A 20,496-nucleotide genomic window follows, 5' to 3' on the forward strand; every position below is an offset into this window, starting at 1 on the left:
AAAGGCAGAGGCTCAACCCACTGAGCCACCCAGGTGCTCCCACAAAAACTTTTTTTAAAGACATAAGGATGAGGGGTCTGTAGCTCCTCTCACTTGGCTGGAGACCGATTGAGTGAGGGCAGGAGCCCCTTCCCCTAGGGACTGGCTGCTCAGATCCCACTGTCAGTCTGTGTATAAACAAAAGCTAAAGTCGCTTATTTATTTTGAAATACAAATAAATGTGAATGGAGCCTGGAATGAATACCCCTTTTGGAGACCGTGTTCTGGAAGGTTCCAGATGGGCTGTTTGTACGTGTAGTGTCAGGCGGTCTTGTTGTCTTGCTCAGAATGGCTGGGCAAGTCTCCTGGTAAGTCTCTAGAAATGATTTTCTGTTTTGGCAAGTGGGCTGCAGTGTCTGCCTTTCCATTTCTCTTTTCCCTACGACTATCCTCCTGTCACTTCCTCTTTTTATTTTTCCTGCTTCACTCAGTTTTTTTCCTTTTTGTCTTGCTTTCCATTTTCCTTTTCCTTTTATTTTATCTTATTTATTTATTTTTTAAGATTTCACTTATTTATTTGACAGAGATCACAAGTAGGCAGAGAGGCAGGCCGGGGGTGGGGTGGCAGTGGGGAAGCAGACTCCCCACTGAGCAGAGAGCCTGATGTGGGGCTGGATCCCAGGACCCTGAGATCATGACCTGAGCTGAAGGCAGAGGCTTAACCCACTGAGCCACCCAGGCGTCCCCTTCCTTTTCCTTTTAAAAATCTGACCAGCTAATAGTGGCTGTATTTATTGATGGCTTCCTTAATAAAATATAAAAATAAAGTAATGTATTTATTGTAGAAACTTTCAGAAAGGAGGAAAATGATTAGGAAATGAAGGGCCCCCTATCCCACCACTCAGAATGTGAGTATTTTGGTGTGTTTTCTTCTAGTAAGTAGCAATGAACCAGCTTCTGGTAAGCAGTGGACCAACTATAATGCTTTCTCCTATCCCTCAGTATGAGACATCATTCTTATCCTTTCTGATTATAAATATAAAAATAAGAAGGTAATACATGCTGATTTTAAAATGCATTAAGTGGGGAGCCTGGGTAGCTCAGTGGGTTAAAGCCTCTGCCTTCAGCTCAGGTCATGATCCCAGGGCTCTCTGCTCAGCAGGGAGCCTGCTTACCACTTTCTCTCTGCCTGCCTCTCTGCATACGTGTGATCTCTGTCTGTCAAATAAATAAATAAAATCTTTAAAAATAAAATAAAGTGCATTAAAGCAAAAGCAGAAGAAACAGGCATCCTTAATTTTCTTACTTTGTAACTTTTTGCTTTATGCAGGTGGTGAACCACTGTCTCTTTAAATAAATTCTGTCTGCATCAGCCTAATTTTTAGGCTGCAATACTGTGTCATAAACCACACTAGATGGACCCTCCTGGCCACAGCTTGCACACCAGCCTGGGTTTTCCCTTTGTATCAAGGTCTATCCTAGTGTGGAAGAAATGGCTGAGGCCAAGGTCTTGCACATTTTTTGTTTTGACACGTGCTGCCAAATCCTGAAGAAAAAAAGTGTCATTGTTCTCTCCAGTACTGCACTGTTTTAGTCTCTGTGGTCTAATAGTATATTTTAATTTATATTAAAATTAAACATCTCCCCAGTGTTCTCTTAAGTTGCTTATTGATTAAATGGCTCACTCCCTGCTCCTCCCCAGCCTGGGCTTCCTGCTTAGGGATACTTAGGGAAACTTGATCTTGTGTGTAGCTCTCCCACCTGCCTGTGGAGGGGTCCCTGGGGTGGAGGGCTGTGCAGGGCTGTATCTCCTGTGGCTGTGCTCCTCTGCTTCCCTGCCTATGCCTGCCTACGCCTACGCCTACGCATGCCCCACCTGTGTCATCTTGCTGGGCTGGGCTGGGCTGCCCCTCCTACTGGTTGAGATCAGCACTATTAATAGTCAGCTTAATCTTTCCCCTTTGCTAGGGTGGTGGGGGGGGAGGATTCCCAGGAAATTAGGTGCCCTGTTGCCGGCAAGTGCAGACCCATGGCCTGAGATCCCGTCTTCTGGCACCCAGAGGCCAGCACCTCTCCCCAAGGGAGGTGTGTGAGAGCTCTGGGCCTGTGCTGGGAGCTTGGGAGGTCAGTGGCTGGAATTTGCTGGGGGACCAGCAGGGGAAGATGCCCAGGACACCACCTCGGGTAGTGGCCAATCCCATGTCTGATCTGGGACCTCTGGATGTTCCACATGAGAAAAGGCAGCTGGAGCTGGTAAGTGGGGCCTCTCAGGGACCTTGTGGACTTTGAAACCCAGCACCTTCTAAGGTGTCTTTCTTACAGTCTTTACGAGATTATAAAGTTTTTTTTATGGGGGGAAAGGACACAGCAGTCTGCTAAGATACGCACTGTGGAAGGCGGAGGACTGGGCTCCCTGGGGCCCCAGGAGACCAGCTTGTAGGGATCCAGCAGAGTCTGGGGGTCTGCTGTGTTCCAGGCATGAGGTAGGCGGGGCTGGGGTATAGCATGGAGAGCAGTGAAGTCACAGTGTGGGCCTGGCCGAGCTGGACACCGGCCGGCAGCAAAGGCAGCCATACCAGTGCTGGTGAAGGGCGGAGGGAGAGCTGGGGCCAGGCTGGGCAGGGAGTGCTAACAGACCCCAAGGTTGAGCCCCTCAGGGCGGAGCCAAGGGTGCACAGGGACTCAGTCAGGTTCTGGGGCCTCTTACTCTGCCCCATTCCAGATGGGAGAGGGCAGTGAAAGAGGCCTCCCTGTGGTTCTCTGACTGAGAGGAGACCTGGCGGAACAAAGGTCGACAAAGGCAGAGTGGGCAAGCTTGCCAGCCAGGTGTGGCCCAGAGCAGACCGAGGGCGACCTCATGGTGCCTCCTTTCCCACAGCCAGTTTGCCCTGTACGAGCAGCGCATGAGTGTAAAAGGCTCCAGAAGCCCTGAGTCCCTGGGGAAAGCAGTAGGAGAGTGTTTTTCAGAGCTACTTCTAATGGATATGTTTCTTTTCTTTCTTTTTTTAAAAGATTTTATTTATTTATTTGACAGAGGGAGACACAGCGAGAGAGGGAACACAAGCAGGGGGAATGGGAGAGGGAGAAGCAGGCTTTCCACAGAGCAGGGAACCCAATGTGGGGCTCGATCCCAGGACGCTGGGATCATGACCTGAGCCAAAGGCAGACGCCCAACAACTGAGTCACCCAGACACCCCAATAGATGTGTTTCTTTCTGATTATAAAATTAATACTCTCTCTTCAGAAAAGTATAAAAAAGAAACAAACCATATCCTGAACCCCTCCATACTTTCAGGTTTAATCATATGAAAGTATCATTTTGGCTGGTCAAAAATAGTCAAATATGAACAATTTCACATGGAGGAGCCACATACAAGCATTTTGCTGTTATTTCCTCAGTCTTTTTTCTTTGAATAAGGACTACTTTGAAAAATGGGGGCTTCTTAGCTTTTGGGGTAGATGTATTATTTACATTTTCATGTTCCATTTCTCACCCAGCCACCCCCAAAATCCAATTATCCAGTTGAATGGACGCTGGTAATAAAATGAGGGAACTCATTAAAATAAACATTCTGTAGTAGACTTAAATTTCATACAATGAGGATCATAAATAGAGGTCCCCAGTTGGCCCTTTTATTTTAAAAGGTAAATTAAAAAAAAAAAAAGATTTTATTTACTTATTAGAGCAAAGTAGGCAGAGAGGCAGGCAAAGAGAGAGAGGGAAGCAGGCTCCCCACTGAGCAAAGAGCCCAATGCGGGGCTCCATTCCAGGACCCCAAGATCACGACCAAGCCGAAGGCAGAGGCTTAAACCCATTGAGCCACTCAGGTGCCCCCAAGATCATTTTTAAATTACAGAAACTTCTTTTTTTTTTTTTTTTTTTTTAAATATTTTTATTTATTTATTTGACAGAGAGAGAGATCACAAGTAGGCAGAGAGGCAGGCAGAGAGAGAGAGAGAGGAGGAAGCAGGCTCCCTGCTGAGCAGAGAGCCCGATGTGGGACTCGATCCCAGGACCCTGAGATCATGACCTGAGCCGAAGGCAGCGGCTTAACCCACTGAGCCACCCAGGCGCCCCCAGAAACTTCTTAATTACTAAAATTAAAAGGAATTCTTCTCTCGTCTTCATCCCTTTCCCCCTTCGCATTGATTACATTTCTCCTAAGGAAACATCTGTGTGAATGGAGTCCTTTATTCCACAGATACCTGTTAAACACTTGGTGTGTGCCGCCCACCATTCTGAGTTTTGAGGACACAGACTAAAGCCCCTCCTGTAATGCGCTCAAAATCTAGCAGAAGATGGGTCAGAAACAATAAATACAACGAATAAACATATTATGTCATATATTTTAGGTGAGTTCATGATCAGGGTTAGGGCGCTGGAGGAAGGATCGCATTTTTCACGGAGGCCCTCAGGGTAGACCTCACCGAGGGGGCCCCCTCCGGGGGATCCCTGCAAAAGGAGCAGCCTCAGGTATGAGGAACAACAAGGAGGCCTTGTGGCTGACTTGAGCACTGGAGAGAGGAGTACAGATAGGACATGGTCAGCACCAAGGGCTCTGGACAGCCGGGCCACTCGGGCAGGAGGCTTTTACGTGGGGTGAGACAGGAACCACTGGAGGGACTTGGTGAGACATGAGGTGACCTGACGTCACCCGTCTTACTGCTGTGTTGAGAGCTGACCTGGGCCCAAGATAAAGCAGGGAGATGACTAGTTTAGCCGTCTGGGTGAGAAGGAGGTGCATGTGGCCCAGAATGTGACTAGCAGTGGAGGCCCCTGGAAGAGCTGGAGTCTGGTTGTCGGGTGCGGGCAGAGCTGAGGGGATCTGATGGAAAGGTTGGATGGAGGAGGATAGAGAAAGAGAGGAGGGACAGTTGACTCCCCCATGGCCTTATCTACCCAACAGACAGAGATGGGGAAGGCTGGGGGGAAGAAGGGCAGGAACTTGATTTCGGCCATGTGGAGTTCAAGGTGTTGGGCTTCTGGGAGGAGCTAGCTAGCTGTCAGCTGGCAGTTGGGTACAGAGTTTGGAGGGTGCGGGAGAGGGCTGGGCCGCAAGTGTTTGAGACACCTTGACATTCAGTTTGTGTTTAAAGTCACGAGGCAAGGGACAGGTCCAAGAACTGAGCCCTGGTACCCTCTGACATAGAGGTCAGGGAGGAACAGCAGCCTCAGAGGGCAGTGGAGCAGCAGGAGAGCTGTGTGCTAGAAGCCAGGGAGAAGGGAGCGTTTCCAGGAAGCAGGAGAGAGTGACCCCTGGTCAGAATCTGCAGCCCGAGCTTGAGACCCCACCACTGGAGGTCACTGCTGACCTTGGCAAGAAAGGTTCTCTGGGAGGAAGGAGACTCTGCCACAGTCAGTACCAGTGGGCGCGCGCGCGCGCACACACACACACACACACACACACACACACACGGGGCCCTTAGCACACAGAGCTAGGGTGACTGTGGGCGGTGCTCCAGGTCTGTACACCTGCAAGTTACCTGTCTCTGGAGGGCGCCCGCCTGCCCCCCTCACACCACACACAAAGGAGCCTCAGAAAGAGGGCCCCAGGGCTGAGAGCAGCCCCAAGATTGGGGTCAAGGAGTCCACGTGTTTCCTTTGTAGGACGGATGTTTCTGTCCTTTAGAGAAGCCACCAGCCTTTCCTGGTGTGGTCCAGTGTGACCCGTGACTGTGTCGGGATTTGTTGTAAGCCTTGGTTGGTTGGAGGTTCAGTGGGGAGGAGGACATTTTTCTCAGGTTATTGAAGCTATGTCCCTTCTATGTGGGGACTCTGACTTCCAGGCTCTGAGCTAGCCACTGGCTATCTGAGCCACGTTCCGATGCACCCTGTTTCCTGGGACTTGGTCTATGCTGGTTTAGGCACAGAGGGTCCTTGCTCACCCTGGACACTCACTAATCTCCCTTTGTTCCCCTTAATTATGTTTTTTCCCTGATTTTTTCTCAATTAAAAAAATTATAGAGCCTATCAAACAGAACAGAATTAGGAGAGGACAGCGTACAGGGTACAAGGGCCCCTCCCCCAAACTCTGCTTAACCTGGGAGGTGACCACTGTTTCTCTTCCCTGCATTTCAGGGCAGTTCACCACCCTGCCAGCCCTCAGTCCAGCAGACACCATGAAGTCTGTCCCCCTGCTCGCCCTTCCACCAGCAGCCTGTGTTGGGCTTCATTCCACATTCTGTCTGTCTGTTCCCTGCTGCTTTCTCCCCGGAGCAGTGGCAGGACTCCTGCTCCGTTGCTATTGATGTGGGTAGTTTCTGGTTTGAGGTGGTTAAAAACAAGGTTCTGCCAAACCTCTTTGCTTCTGTGCCTTTTCTGCTTTGGAGACGATTATATCCAGCTTCCTACCTGTGGAATATCTGAGTCCAAGGTTAGGGACCTTTGGTTTTGAGTCATGCTGCATAATTGGCCTCCTGAAGTTCGTCCATTTACCTGCCCACCAACCCGAGGACCTGAGGGCATGCTTGTTTCCCTTGCTTCCCCCAGCATCGGGTGTTACTGGTCTTAGAGCATGCCAGTCTGGAAGGTGGTAAATGCGACTTTGTTTTAACTCTGGTTCCTTCCTGACTGAGCATCATTTCTCTTTCCAGAAGGTACTCCTGGGTGGGCAGCCTCCAGCAGGCAGAGAGGCCTGGGGGGCCAGACCCCCAGGGTCCTGGCTCTGAGGGGCTGCGGCCTGCTGGAAGACCTTGACATAACACTTGCTCTCATCAGCCCCTGTCTAGAAGACGCTAGGAAGTCTTTGAGTCTAGACACGGTTCTGTCTAGGTCTGGTCTGGGTACATAGTTCGAGCAAAATGCTGAAAGTTTTTTGACCATAACTCAGAGCTGGAGATGAGTGTACCACAGTGACTGACACGTGATGGTGAAAGTTGCACAAAACAGTCCCCCCCATCCGCCATCACATGTGGCGTACTCTGATATCTTTGTTATTTTATTTTTTTAAATGCTGGTCCTGAGAACTGGCAGCTCTCTGGAGTTCTGAGGGGCACATCCTGGGGTTGGGGGATTTGGAGTGGCCTTGGAGACTTGGAAAACGCCCTCTCCAGAGAAGTCCTTTGAGTGAGGCCCTCAGACTGGGTTGTGAAGGGGAAGCTGCCCAGGAGACCCTGGCTTGACCTTCTCAGCTCGCCCAGGACTTTCTCCCTTTGGCTGCTCCAAATCTGGGTCCCTGTGTGGGCTACACAGCCCATCCGAACTACAGTGCAGGCCAAGCCTTGGCTGTCTCCCTCCTGTCACCCACTGGGACGATGGGCATAGGAACAGGGTAGAAACCCAAAACAAGGGCCTGGAAAGCCCTGCCGTGCCCCCCCCCCCCAACAAACTTCTATGGAGGGTCCCTCCTCCCCTCCCTCTGCCTTCTGACTTTCTCTTCTTTAGGTTGAAGAGGTGGCCCTTCTCTAATTTTAGTACTTGCCTGGCCTAATTACAGCCTGGGCTAATTTGTTAATGGTTTTTGGGAACTGAGAGCCTTTGCCTTGGGCAGTATCATGGCCCTGGATACATGCTGGGGCATTTACCAAGGAGAGCAGGGTGAAGGAATGTGAGTGGCCCTGGAGGCCCCATGGGCAGCGTGGGCCATCAGAGGAACCCATGTCCAGTTGGCACCCACATGTCTCCAACCGACCGCTCCATAGTCCACAGCTTGTCAGTGTGTGTCTTTCCCTCCTCCAGGACTTTCAGGAGACCCAGGCGAGACTTTGCCATTTTCTTTCTTTCTTTTTTTTTTTTTTAAAGATTTTATTTATTTATTTGACAGAGAGAGATGACAAGCAGGCAGAGAGGCAGGCAGAGAGAGAGGAGGAAGCAGGCTCCCTGCTGAGCAAAGAGCCCGATGCGGGGCTCAATCCCAGGACCCTGAGATCATGACCTGAGCCGAAGTCAGTGGCTTAGCCCACTGAGCCACTCAGGCGCCGCCAAGACTTTGCCATTTTCATTCTCATGAAACAAAAGCTCTTTGATGAAATGCCTTAAAATTTAAAAATGTACTTTTGGTTTTCCTTTTCATAAAAGCAACATCTGTTTGTAGCAGAAACTTTAGGAAATAGAGAAAAGGGAAAAAACCACCCATGACCCCACCCCAGTGACTCATGACCCTAAGTGTGTTAATATTTTGGTGGAGGCATCTCATGACTGGGCCCTTTGCTTTTTTCTGACTCATTGCATCATCCCCCAAGGGAAGTCCCACCTGGCCATCGTGCAGAAGGTGAACAACGAGGGTGAAGGTGACCCCTTCTACGAGGTGCTGGGCCTGGTCACCCTGGAGGACGTCATTGAGGAGATAATCAAGTCTGAGATCCTGGACGAGTCGGATATGTACAGTGAGTTCCATTCTTCCCATTGGCCTGGAACCCTTTTCCTGCTCACAGCCTAGGTGTCCTTAGGTGGGAAGGCCACACAATGCAGGGATGTGGGAGGCCCGGCGCCCTGAGGCCCAGGAACTGGGTGCCTCACACTGGCCAGGGTGAGCGTTGGGCACGTTGCTCAGATCGGTGAGAGCAGAGTATCTTTGCTCCCCCTGGCCTTCGTGCCTCAGCATCGAGCCAGGGAGCCTGCCTTGAATCAGACAGTGCTGCTTGTGTGTGGAAGAGGGGACTGCAGAGCCGGGAGCTGGCGTGCAGGTTCTAGTGTGTTCCTGAGTCACTGGGAACCGAATTCTCAGTTCTAGATTCTTTCTCTTACAGCCGACAATCGAAGCCGGAAACGAGTATCTGAGAAAAATAAACGCGACTTCTCAGCCTTCAAAGATGCTGACAATGAACTCAAGGTGAAAATTTCACCTCAGCTACTTCTGGCTGCTCATCGCTTCCTGGCCACGGGTAAGAGCAAGAGGAGGGCCCTCAGGTGTTGGTGGGATACAGTCATGGAGGGGAGTTCTTGGCCTCTGGCTATTTGAAAGGTGCAGGGGAAAGTGGCTGCCTCTGAAAGGGGACAAGGTGGCTTCCCTCCATCCCTGGGGCGCTCCCTGTGGTGATTTGTTTTCTCTGTTGATGGGTTGTCACTGCAAAATTCTAGGAAGCATTCGGGTTCTGAAAATAGGGTTCTGAAAATAACTACCGCGCGAGTGGGGAGGGCGAGATAAAAAAAAGAACCATTAGGAGTACCCGAGGTGGGCACTGGGGTTCCCCAGACCCCTGGATGCTGGGGAGAAGGAGGGCGAAGGAAGCCCTTGCATATGTTGTGGGCCCACAGCACTTGTTTGGCTCATGTACTCATAGCCTGAACCCAGCTCTGTTCTCATCACTCCCCGCTCCCCTCTGCCTGCATGTGCTGAGGCCAGCAGGACTTGACCTCTAGATCAGTGACATTCCTCTCCTCTCACCCCTGATTCAAAACCCCTTTGGGGACCTGGGTGATTGATTTTGAAAAGCTCCTGCCTGTTCCTCCCTCCCTCCAAATCTGACTCTCTTCCCAACCCTCACTTGCTAAAGGGTGTTAATTCTTTGTTTTTCTTGCCAGGGCATTGATGATGGTGCTAATGATAATAATGATGGTAACATTTATAAGCGCTTTCCATATGTCAAGCATGTGTCTAAGTGCTTTACATGTATTACCATTTAACCTCACCATGACCCTACCAGGTGTTTTGTTTTTTGTTGTTTGGTTTTGTTTTGTTCTAAGGAGTTTCTATACCCAGTGTGGGCTCTAACTTGCGACCCTGAGATCAAGGGTCCTATGCTCTTGCCAGTTGTATGCTCTCAGCCGGGTGCCCCAACCCTATGAATTTTTTTTTTTAGTTTTATTTATTTGAGAAAGGGAGAGAGTGTAAGCGGGGGAGGGGCAGAGGGTGAAGAGTGGGAGGAAAAGACTCTCAAGTGGGCTGTGGAGCCTGATGCAGGCTTGATCTTACCACCCTGAGATTGTGACATGAGCCAAAACCAAGAGTCAGACACTCAACTGATTGAGCCACCCAGGTCCCCAACCCTAAGAAGTTTTTTTTTTTTTTTAAATTTAATTTAATTTTTTTTTTTAAGATTTTTTTTTTTTTATTTATTTGACAGAGAGAGATGACCAGCAGGCAGAGAGGCAGGCAGAGAGAGAGGAGGAAGCAGGCTCCCTGCTGAGCAGAGAGCCCGATGTGGGACTCGATCCCAGGACCCTGAGATCATGACCCGAGCCGAAGGCAGTGGCTTAACCCACTGAGCCACCCAGGCGCCCCTAAGAAGTTTTTAATCCCCATTTTACAGATGAGGATACTGAGACACAGGTTAGGTAATTTGCCCAAGGTCATACGTGCCCAGTGTGGGAGCCACTATTCCAGCCTAGGCAGGCAGACTCGAGTCTGACATGTCTGGATCCAAGGGGTGCTGCTTTCCCACAGAGGTGCGGAACCGAGGGGAAGGAGGGCCTGGGCAGCAAGCAAGCACAGTGACCGTGTTCCCGGTGCTGTCCAGCCAGGCCCCCTGTGAAGTCATTGTCGTCTTTCTTCCAACAGAGGTTCCCCAGTTCAGCCCCTCTCTGATATCAGAGAAGATCCTGCTGCGGCTGCTCAAGTACCCAGATGTCATTCAGGAACTCAAGTTTGATGAGCACAACAAATACTACATCCGCCACTACCTGTACACCCGGAATAAGCCGGCGGACTACTTCATCCTCATCTTGCAGGTGGCCGGCCTGCTCCCTACCCGCCCTCCTGTGCCCGCTCTACCTCCTCACCTGCTGAGTTGGCTGGGGGATTCGGGGCTTTCTCCTGTGCGGCCTGCCCCCGAGCCTCTGCTCCCCCTTTGCCTGTCCTCCTTCCGAGAGGCCACCCTTGAACCTCTGGGTCAGGGCACCTGAGTGCTTCAGGGCTCTGGAACCGACTCTTCCTCACCCTCCCTTCTCCCTTTGCCTTGTCCTTTTTTCCCCTCAGTTGGGCTTTCCTTCTCAGGCTGTTTGTCACCCTGACCCTGTGTTCTTCCAGGGGAAGGTGGAGGTGGAGGCCGGGAAGGAGAACATGAAGTTTGAGACAGGTGCCTTCTCCTACTACGGGACCATGGCCCTGTCCTCGCCCACCTCTGGTGAGTAGCTGGGCTGCCTCCATGCTGCTCTCCATCATATCTGAATTGGGGGGAGACTTGGACTGGTACCCCAGAGTCTAGGGCCATCCAGGTGGCTCAGAGGAGAGGGAGGCCAATGAGGGCCAGAGCTGCCAGGGCCTAGTGGAGGCGGTCTGGAAGAGCAGGGCCTGGTCCCTTCGGACAGGATTCCAAGAGTGGGGAAGAAGAGATGGGAAGGGGAATCTGAGCCAAAGCCTGTAGGGAGCTGAGAGCGTGTTCTGAGATGTGAGACTAGCCTACCAGAGCCTCCAGGGATGGGAGGGGGTGGACCATGGGGAGTAAGGACATGTTGGGGAGCCCCAGAAAGTGGCTGGCATTTGGTTGCGATAGGAAGCAAGAAGCCGTGAATGGCCTTGGAGCAGCGGGATGTACCATAGCAACTGGGTCATTGGGGCAAGTAGTCACAGCAGCGGGAAGAGTGAGAGACGGCAGGTGATGGAGGCTACAGGGTCTTGCTCACAGAGACTGGGGCAGGGGAATAGAGGTGGGGAGTGAGGGCATCCAGGGAGCCTTCATCCAGGGAGTCAGGGCAGGGCCCGTTTGTCAGGTAGGGTGTGGATGGGCTTGGCTTTTCAGGGGGCTTAGCCACTGCCTTTTGGTTAAGGGCTGGTTCTGATGGCATAAAGGGATTTGGGGCAAAGAGGGGACTGGACACACCCTGCAAGAGAGTTGTGGGAAGTCCAGGGAAGGGCCACTCTGGCCACCCTAGTGCTTTCTGCTTCTCTAGTCTTGGGTCGCTCAGGCTCTCTTTGCCAGAGGGGCCTTATGGCTAGAGTGGGCATTCTGCAGGCAAGACCCAAGTCTTAGAAGATCAGCTCCTTGCTAGTTGCCTGGCCCTTCTGAGCCTTGAGTGGGGCCCCAGGTTGCTGCAGGCCAGAAAGTGGTAATCCACTTTGTGGCTGGGGGACAGGCCACACACTGAGGTGTGTGTGGCTTGTGGAGATCCTCTGTGTTACGCCTGTTGCTGTCCTTTGACAAAGAGGACCCTGAGCGCAGGGGGCCAGGGCCCCCTGTATATTGATATAGCTCAGCTTATTGGCTGGTGTGATGCAGCTCTGCCCCTCTCCCAGCATGAGCAGGCTCCAGGAGGAAGCAGTGGGAAAACAAGACTCCAGAGCTGGGTTTTGGAGCAGGGGACCCCTGCCTGGATGTCTCTGGCCTAGGGAGAAGTTTTCAGCCCCTCCCAAGAGCACCTCTTGCCAGCCAGCTGGGGAAAGTCTTGTCCAGGAGGGCACATGGTCGTGGGACATTTCTTCCAGGCACTTTCTCTCTGCAGTGATGCCTCAGAGGTTGGGTCTGGGTCCTTAGCTCCATCCTTTGAGCTAGAGGAGCTCAGGTTCCACTTGGATTGGCCAAAAGGGAGAGGAGATGACTTCAGCCAGGGGTGGGGAGGGCCACTCTGGCTTCACTGTGGGATCCTCTGCCCCTCTTTGAGCAGCGCTCATTGGTCTGCCCTAAGCTCCCTCCCTGTCAAGAGTCCACTATGCCCCTCCCAGGGATACCAGCCCCCAACAGATCTGCTTCACCATCTTGTTCCTGTGTGTCCATGTTCTGCCTCCTCACCCTACCCATCGCTGACCTTCTCCTCTTTTGCTCCAGTGCCTTCAACCCAGGTCGGGTGTCCGCCTGGCAAGCGGAACTCCCTGCTGTCCTGGCTCTCAGGTAACACAGCATGGCTGGAGAAGTTTGTGCTGCCACCTGTTGCCTGAGCCCACATACCACAGCTCTGTTAACCTCTCCCAGCAGCCGCTGGGGCTCCCCACCCGGATTTTGGGCCTCCCCACCCGCATTTTGGGCCATTCCACCTGTTCACTCTTGTGGGTTAGCCTGATTTGCACCGGCTCTGCTTGGCAGCGGGCCCTGAGTGCTTTGCCCTGGTCCTGGAAGCGCTTCCCCAGACATCCCTCAGTCCTTGGGAACACACATGCATACACAACGCGCGCGCGCACGCACACACAGACACACAGCTGGAGTGGGAAGGGAGTGTTACTACTTCTGGCTGGGCCAAGTGAGCCCCAGCCTTTGCACACCCCTGTGATCAAGGCCACTCACAGACATCAGGATGCCTTGTCATCCCATCAGCTTTCTTTAAAAAACTTGCCTCCTTTCTTCCCAGACTTTGCTCTTCATTCTGTTGCTGGGGTGTCTGCCTGTCAGGGGAGGCAACCGCCAGGCATCAGAAGTGTGGCCCGGGCAGACTGCCTGAGTGCTGTCCCTGCACTTGCTAGTTAACAGGATTCCAGGAGCTGACTTCCTCTCAGTCTTTTGTTCCCCCTTGTGTAATGGGAATAATACGCGTGGTCCCTTCTTAGACTTGTCAGGGCAATGAGAGAATAGGTAGGGAATGTTCGGTTAGAGCTAAGTTTTTATTTCTGTTTTTTCTTGGTTACAACTAAAATGTGACATTCCAGTTGGAAAGTATCGAGGAAAAGGCCCAATGCCACATGCTGTTTCTGGCCTTTGATACATCACACTCCTGAGCCTTATCCCAGGATTGCTGGCAGCTGTGTTGGTTGACTCGGTCGCACTGATATGGAGGCAGCAGAGGGTGGCAGAAAGTGCTGGTCTCCCCATCAGAACGCTGGCCTGCTGAGCCCTGAGGAGGTTAAGAGCATTGCCAAGTGCCTTTGGGCTCTAGTCTCAGTGTGTAACTTAAAGAAGTTCCTGAGGCCTTTGACAGTCCTAAAAACCTATCCCCAGAGTCTGTTATTTCCCATTTTATATTTGTACAGCTGGCTTTTTTCTCCCTCTCAACTGTACCAAAGCACAATTTTCTCTTGATTCTCTTTAAAAAAAAAAAAAAAAGTAAAAAGGTGAATTAGAAGTCACTTGTCCCTTTCAGACAGCCAGCTTCTGGTAGTGGGAGGCAGTGGGAAGCTGCTAACGGCACTTGAGTGGGTGATGTTGGTGGACCGTGTTGGTTTTCCTTGGCCAACACCTCAGCCTCCTTCTCTCTTCCACACTTGCTCTTGTTTCATACTGACCAGGGAGGGGTTCATGTATCCATGGGTTGGGTCCTGCTGTTTTTACCTAATACAAGAGCAGAAATCCAACTTTCTTGTTGGAGCCAAGTGTTCCCCCAGGCACACGTGCCTTCATTGGTTATCTCCCCTTATGGACAGTCCTTGTGGTGTGTGTTCTATATAACACCATGATGTAAACCTCTTTATGAAAAAACTTTCTCTGTGTTTAAGATTATATCCTTAGGATATGCTTTCAGAAATGGAATTACCAAGTTAAAAAACCCTTATCTTTTTTACACATTTATTACTCTGTTTAATTTTATTTTTTAAGGTTTAATTAATTTATATTTTTATTATCTTTTTATTTTTTATTTTTTAAATTTTATTTATTTATTTGAAAGACAGAGATCACAAGTAGGCAGAGAGGCAGGCAGGGAGAGGATGGGAAGCAGGCTCCCCACCGAGCAGAGATCCTGATGCGGGGCTCGATCCCAGGACCCTGAGATCATGACCCCAGCCAAAGGCAGAGGCTTGAACCCACTGAGCCACCCAAGAGAAGAGCCCCTATTTTTGTTTTTTTTTTAAGGTTTTATTTATTTATTTGATAGAGACACAGCGAAAGAGGAACACAAGCAGGTGGAATGGAAGAGGGAGAAGCAGGCTTCCTGCCAAGCAGGGAGCCTGATGCGGGGCTTGATCTCAGGACTCTGAGATCATGAGCTGAGCCAAAGGCAGATACCTAACGACTGAGCCACCCAGGTGCCCCAGTTAACTTTTATTTTCTTGAGAGAGCAAATGAGCAAGTGCAGGGGAGGAGCATTGGGAGAGGGAGAGAGAGAATCTTGAGCAGGCTCCATACCCAGCATGGAGCCTGACATGGGGCTTGATCGCATGACCCTGAGATCATGATCTGAACCAAAATCAAGAGTCAGAATCTTAACCAACTAAGCCACCAGGGCGCTTTGGATTTTCGTTTTCAAGTAATATCTACACCTAATGGGCTCAAACTCACAACCTGGAGATGAAGGGTCACACGCTCCACAGCCTAAGCCAGCCAGGCACACCTTATAGTTCAGTTTCAGTCATAACAGCAATATAGCTTATTTAGAAAATTGAGGAAAGGGAAAAAATTAAGAAAATTAAGCAGTATTGGGGTACCAGGTTTGCAGAGTTGGTTAAGTGATTGGCACCTGGTTTCAGGTCAGGTCATGATCTCAGAGTCCTGGGATCAAGGTCCTTGTTGGGCTCTATGCTCAGCGTGGAGTCTGCTTGAGATTCTCTCTCTCTCTGCCCCTCCTGCTAGCATAGTTTCTCTCTATCTAAAATAAATAAAATCTTAGGAAAGAAAATGAAGGGGTATCATAATACTATTGTTCAGAAACAAAGGTTTCGTATTTGGGTGTATGTCTTTTTAGGGTGTCTGTTTTTAAAAGGCCATGTCACTAACTTACGTTTTTTTTTTTTTTTAAGATTTTATTTATTTATTTGACAGAGAGAGATTACAAGTAGGCAGAGAGGCAGGCAGAGAGAGAGAGGAGGAAGCAGGCTCCCTGCTGAGCAGAGAGCCTGATGCGGGACTCGATCCCAGGACCCTGAGATCATGACCTGAGCCAAAGGCAGCGGCTTAACCCACTGAGCCACCCAGGCGCCCGACTTACGTTATTTTTAAATTCAGATTCTGGAGTGTTCATAAGTATTAGTTAAAAGCAGTCCATCATCATCCAAATGATGAATATGACGTATTAGGTAATATTCATAGTATTTGTGTTCCTTTTCTAGAACTTAATCAGAGGTATTACTTAAGTTGGGGTAAGTGACACACTTGTGATCTTCTAGTGATCGTATACTGCCCAGTCATAGGATATCCAGACTATGTTTTCCTAGTTCTAGGAATGAAGCCCAAAGACAGAGTATTACTCAGTTCAGTCTCACTCAGTTAAAGCTGTATTGGTCATTCAGTCACCTGGCCTCGTGATGTTTGCTCTCTTCACCATTTGTTCATCTCTCTTCACTGTTTGTGGGAGTAGCTAACTTAGTAGATAGTAACTTAGTGCTCAACTAAGTAAATAAGCCTAGTCCACTTCCTGTTTGTTTAAAAGAAGCCAGCATGCCTTCACGATCATGCCTTCACGATTAACTTCTTTGTGCATTTCACTGTTTTCTAAGTGTTCTCAAAAATAAGAGCTAATGATATGCAGTCTGTGTACCATTCCTTTCTGAAAATAAGGAGGCTGCTCTTCCTCATTTGTGGTTGCGTCGTCCCGTTCCTTACAGTGCGCTGCACGGAGGCCCTGTTGTCCCTGGGGGAAGAGGCACCTCCCCCACTCCCCCAGGCTTTGCCTCCGGGCAGGGGGATGTGGATCGGACTTGAGGGAACCGCGGGCTGGTGTGGGAGGCCTGGCACTCCTGGGGCTCTAGGCTCCTGTGAGAGGAACCTGCTGCCCTGTCCCCCTTGTCAGACTGACAGGGGGCCCGGCAGACACAAGTGGGCAGGACTGGTCCATACAGAGTGGGTCACCTGCAGAGCACACTTCTGACCTGAGACAAGCATGTTAAGATGTGACTAGGGTATCATGTTGAGAGGTGTGTGTGGATGCGTCATAGGGTACAAACTATGTTCTTTTTAATGTAAAAGTGTATAGTATATGTCCCTTGATACAAGCTGCTTTAGGAACAAGGACAGTGTCTGGTCCACTGTGAGGGATAATCATGGTGTCACCCTTGACTGATGAGTTGTCGGGGGAAATGAGGGGATCTGGAGACATAGATTTTGTGTCTTTGGTTTTGGTTTTCTGCTTTGGTAAGCTTTTTAATACTTAACTGCACAACCCCTCTAAACAAACTAACTCACTTGCTTTAAGGAGGCCAGACCTTCTGCAGTTGGAGCTTGTCTGTCCTTCAGAACTGCTCCGTTCTGGTGGGGGCCCCACACCTGCGTGACTGGGCCACAAGAGGGGCCCCTGTGAGGGGCCCTGGAACCCCCTGGCCTTACCATGTGTCTCTCCCCACAGACCACTCCCCGGCCCACCCCAGCACCCTCAGCCGCTCAGCCTCCCTCAGTTACCCGGACCGCACGGATCTCTCGAGCGCGGCCACCCTGGCAGCCAGCGCCAACCAGTTCGGCAGCTCTGTCCTGGGCCAGTACATCTCCGACTTCAGTGTCCGGGCGCTCATGGACCTCCAATACATTAAGGTGAGTGCTTCCTATGTCTCTCCCTCTGGGCAGCACGGTCTTCCCCGTCCCGGCCATTTGGATCACTAACCCTCGGGCATCAGCAGCTCCTTTCTTTCACCCCCCACACAGGGCACAGAAGGCCCAGACCTGAGACGTGTGTCTTCCTTATTCTTGTTCCTCACAGTCTCCAGCTGGGCACATCCTCTCTTCCAGACCCCCAGCCCCAGCCCTGGCCAGCCTCGTTTCCCTGGTCTCATAAGGCTTGCCTCCATTCCCGCTTTCTGTGAACCTCACCCCTTCTTCCTGCAGATCACCCGGCAACAGTACCAGAATGGGCTGCTGGCCTCACGCATGGAGAACTGCCCTCAGTTTCCTCTGGATGGCTGCACCATTTGCACAGAGAACTTAGCTGGGAAGCCCGAGCTGCCTGTGGTAGATGAGACCACAACTCTTCTCAATGAGCGCAACTCTTTACTGCACAAAGCCTCCCATGAGAGCTCCATCTGACAGGAGGGCCCGGGGCCTCCCGCCATCCCCGCGGGGGTCTCCCCAGTGGGCCCACATGAAGATAGGGAGCCTTGTAGGCCAGAAGGGGTGCAGATAGCCTGTCTAATGGAGCAGCCACATGGCCCCCAGAATGTGGGGAATTCTGGCCTCTGACAGGGACCTCTGAGTAGCTCTGCAGTAGCGGCTGTCCAGCCCAGGACTGGCAGGGCAGTGGCCCAGCTACCACGAGCAAGGCTGTTTTTTACTGAGAGAATTTCTGAACTAGGCTCATTGCTCCTCTTTTTAAATATTGTTTGGGGAAAGGAATGGGGAAGGGGAAGACAGGGTTAAGGAACTTTATTTAAAACAAAAAAAAATTTTTTTTTCCACAAAAACTTTAATTAAAAGGGGTAGGGTTTCTCACCCTGGGAAGCAATAGCCATAATCTGCTCCCAACCATGACCTTCTGGCTTACGTCCCGGTCTCAGGGAGCCTACTTTTCCTCCTCTTCCCCTTCCTCTTCCTCCTCCTCCTCCTCTTCCTCCTCCAAAGATGGTATCCCAGAGGCCTGCTGGAGGAAGGTTTTTTTCTTGGGAGGAAGACAGTTCCTTCCAGGAAGCAAAGAACCAAATAGCGCTGAGAACAACTGGCTGGATGCGTGCACTGAGGCTTGTCTGACGTCACTGAGGCCGAGGGATTCTGGGTAACTCTGATGAGGGACATGGTACTCCCAGCTACAGAGAGGAGCACACCTACTCCTGTCAACTGCTGGATCCTGGAATTTCCTAGAACTCGGCTGATGGGCTCTCCTGGTGAGTTGGGCTAGGCTGAGGACTCTCACCCCTGTCTCTACTGATTTGACTCAGTGTTAAGCAGGGTCTTACACCTTTAAGATTGCTTACCCCTGCTCCCCAGGCCCTGCCCTTACTTTTACCAAAGGTTTCCCCCTAGGTGGGAGAACATCTACATTACGGGTGACTTGTCTGAAATAATTCCTTTCAGTTCCAGGAGGGAATCTGGTCATGGGCATCTGTGTTGTTAGCAGTTAAGACTATCCTCTTTCCCACCCCACAGTGAAAGTGAGGTGTCAGTCACTGAGCTATAAAGTCCTTCTTTCCAGACTCCCTACTTCTCATCCTGAAACCCCATTGCCTCTTGGATTGAGGACAACAGGACACATAGGAAGACAACCTAAACAAATTCTTCATGCCCTTTCCTCTGTGGCTGAGGCTTACCCAACCTTGTTCACACACTTAAAAACCCAGGAAAGGAGGTTTCCACCTAAAAGGCACACAGCTGGCAGCCCTGTTTCCCCCATCTTAGTAATCCTAGCCTGAGTTGTCATCCTGGCCTTTGCTATAGCTCCGCCCCCACTTGAAATTCTGCCCCAGTTCCTTTTCCCTGGGGCGAATGAGGCCCTGCTGCATAGTTCCAGGCTTGCCGCTGTTGGGGAGCCTGTGGGGCTAAGGTCCATGCTGGCCCTTTTGTCGGGTGGAACAGTTGCTGGGGGCCCAAGATCAGGCGAGGGAGACTGCACACCTTCCATCTAAGTAGTATTTATTGACCCTTTTCTCATAGTGACTTCTGTCACCCCAAGTACTCTGTTCTTCAGGCGCCTGGAAAATGTTAACTCTTGGGACCAGGAAGTGTCTGCAACAAGTATGCTTGCCCCTGGCCAGTTCTATAGTCTCCCCTAGTCACAGAATTTATTCCTCAAAGTCTGGAGAGAAGGTAGTGACATGGGTTCTCAGTCATGAGAAAAAGAAAAACAAAACAGACCTTTATTCCCTGTGGGGGGAAACCCCTCAGTTTTCTACAGGAGCAGCTTGCTTTCTGAGTCCACATGGGAGCTTGCAAAGCTGTGTTCCTGAGAGACCTGAGTGCCAGGTGGAGCAGAGCGCATTGGCCTGAACCAAGTGAGTGTGCGAAGTGAAAGGAGCAGGTGCACACACTTCCACAGCTACCTCTTTGCACACACAGTTACTACCAACACATGGGCCCTCAATCCCTCCCTTTCCCCACTTACAATCACTTTTTGCAGAGGGTCATAATTATTTCCAAATATTACTGGTCCCATGACTTCCTTCTCCCAGTGCAATTTTTCACTTCCTATTCCAACCTCTGGTTCCTGGGTCGAGCCGTACCCTGGAGCTGGCCCACCCCTGCGTGTCTTCCCACGTGAGGGAGACCTTCGCAGATGGCCTCCAAGTGGGTAGGCAAGTCACAGCCACCATAGCGAATAACTCATATTTATTTTGCATAAGATTTTAATTTGTATATTTTTGTGATTTATTTTGGCATTGTTATGAGTTTGACTCTCGGGGAGTTTTGTTGTTATGACTCTTGTGTCTTTTGTCACAAGACAGTGATAATATTTGCTAAACAATATATGGAATTTATTTTTGATTGGTAATAAAAAATGAAATATGAAGTCTTGGTTAGTCTACAGTTTGCCTGTTTTGAGTTCGGTCGGTATTCGGTATCTATCATCGAGATGGTTGGGACGCCTGGGTGGCTCAGTTGGTTGGACGACTGCCTTCGGCTCAGGTCATGATCCTGGAATCCCGGGATCGAGTCCCACATCAGGCTCCCAGCTCCATGGGGAGTCTGCTTCTCTCTCTAACCTTCTCCTCGTTCATGCTCTCTCTCACTGTTCTCTCTCTCAAGTAAATAAATATAAAATCTTTAAAAAAAAAAAAAAGAGAGATGGTGGCTGTGGTTGGCTGTCAACCTGTGATAGGGCAAGGGGCAAGTATTCTGGGACTGTTTAACAGGAAGCAGAAATGAAATTTACAAAATACATATTATCAAGGCTGTTGTCCCAGGAGTTAGAGAGTGGCAGTTGCTGTA

At 50.5% G+C, this 20,496-nt stretch overlaps 1 protein-coding gene across 3 annotated transcripts in view; it reads left to right on the forward strand.

Moving 5' to 3' along the window:
- Positions 1-20,077, forward strand: part of CNNM4 (cyclin and CBS domain divalent metal cation transport mediator 4) — a 37,800-nt gene extending 17,723 nt beyond the window's left edge. The window contains exons 2-9 of one of the 3 annotated variants that reach the window (XR_001179478.2): positions 8,161-8,304; positions 8,668-8,802; positions 10,419-10,588; positions 10,887-10,983; positions 12,622-12,684; positions 16,997-17,178; positions 17,470-18,458; positions 19,456-20,077. Coding sequence is in view for 2 of the 3 variants with exons in the window: in XM_013056320.2 (XP_012911774.2) it covers positions 8,161-8,304; positions 8,668-8,802; positions 10,419-10,588; positions 10,887-10,983; positions 12,622-12,684; positions 16,997-17,178; positions 17,470-17,667 (989 nt within the window). In the remaining variant the exon portion in view is untranslated. Of the gene's footprint in view, positions 1-8,160; positions 8,305-8,667; positions 8,803-10,418; positions 10,589-10,886; positions 10,984-12,621; positions 12,685-16,996; positions 17,179-17,469 lie in introns of all 3 variants that reach the window. The other 2 variants (XM_013056320.2, XM_004753065.3) reach the window with 2 other exon arrangements.
- The last annotated feature ends 419 nt before the right edge of the window (positions 20,078-20,496 follow it).

This window comes from Mustela putorius, unplaced genomic scaffold (genome assembly GCF_011764305.1).
Source record: "Mustela putorius furo isolate JIRA1106 unplaced genomic scaffold, ASM1176430v1.1 tig00000224_pilon_pilon_pilon, whole genome shotgun sequence".
Classification (NCBI taxonomy): Eukaryota; Metazoa; Chordata; class Mammalia; order Carnivora; family Mustelidae; genus Mustela; species Mustela putorius.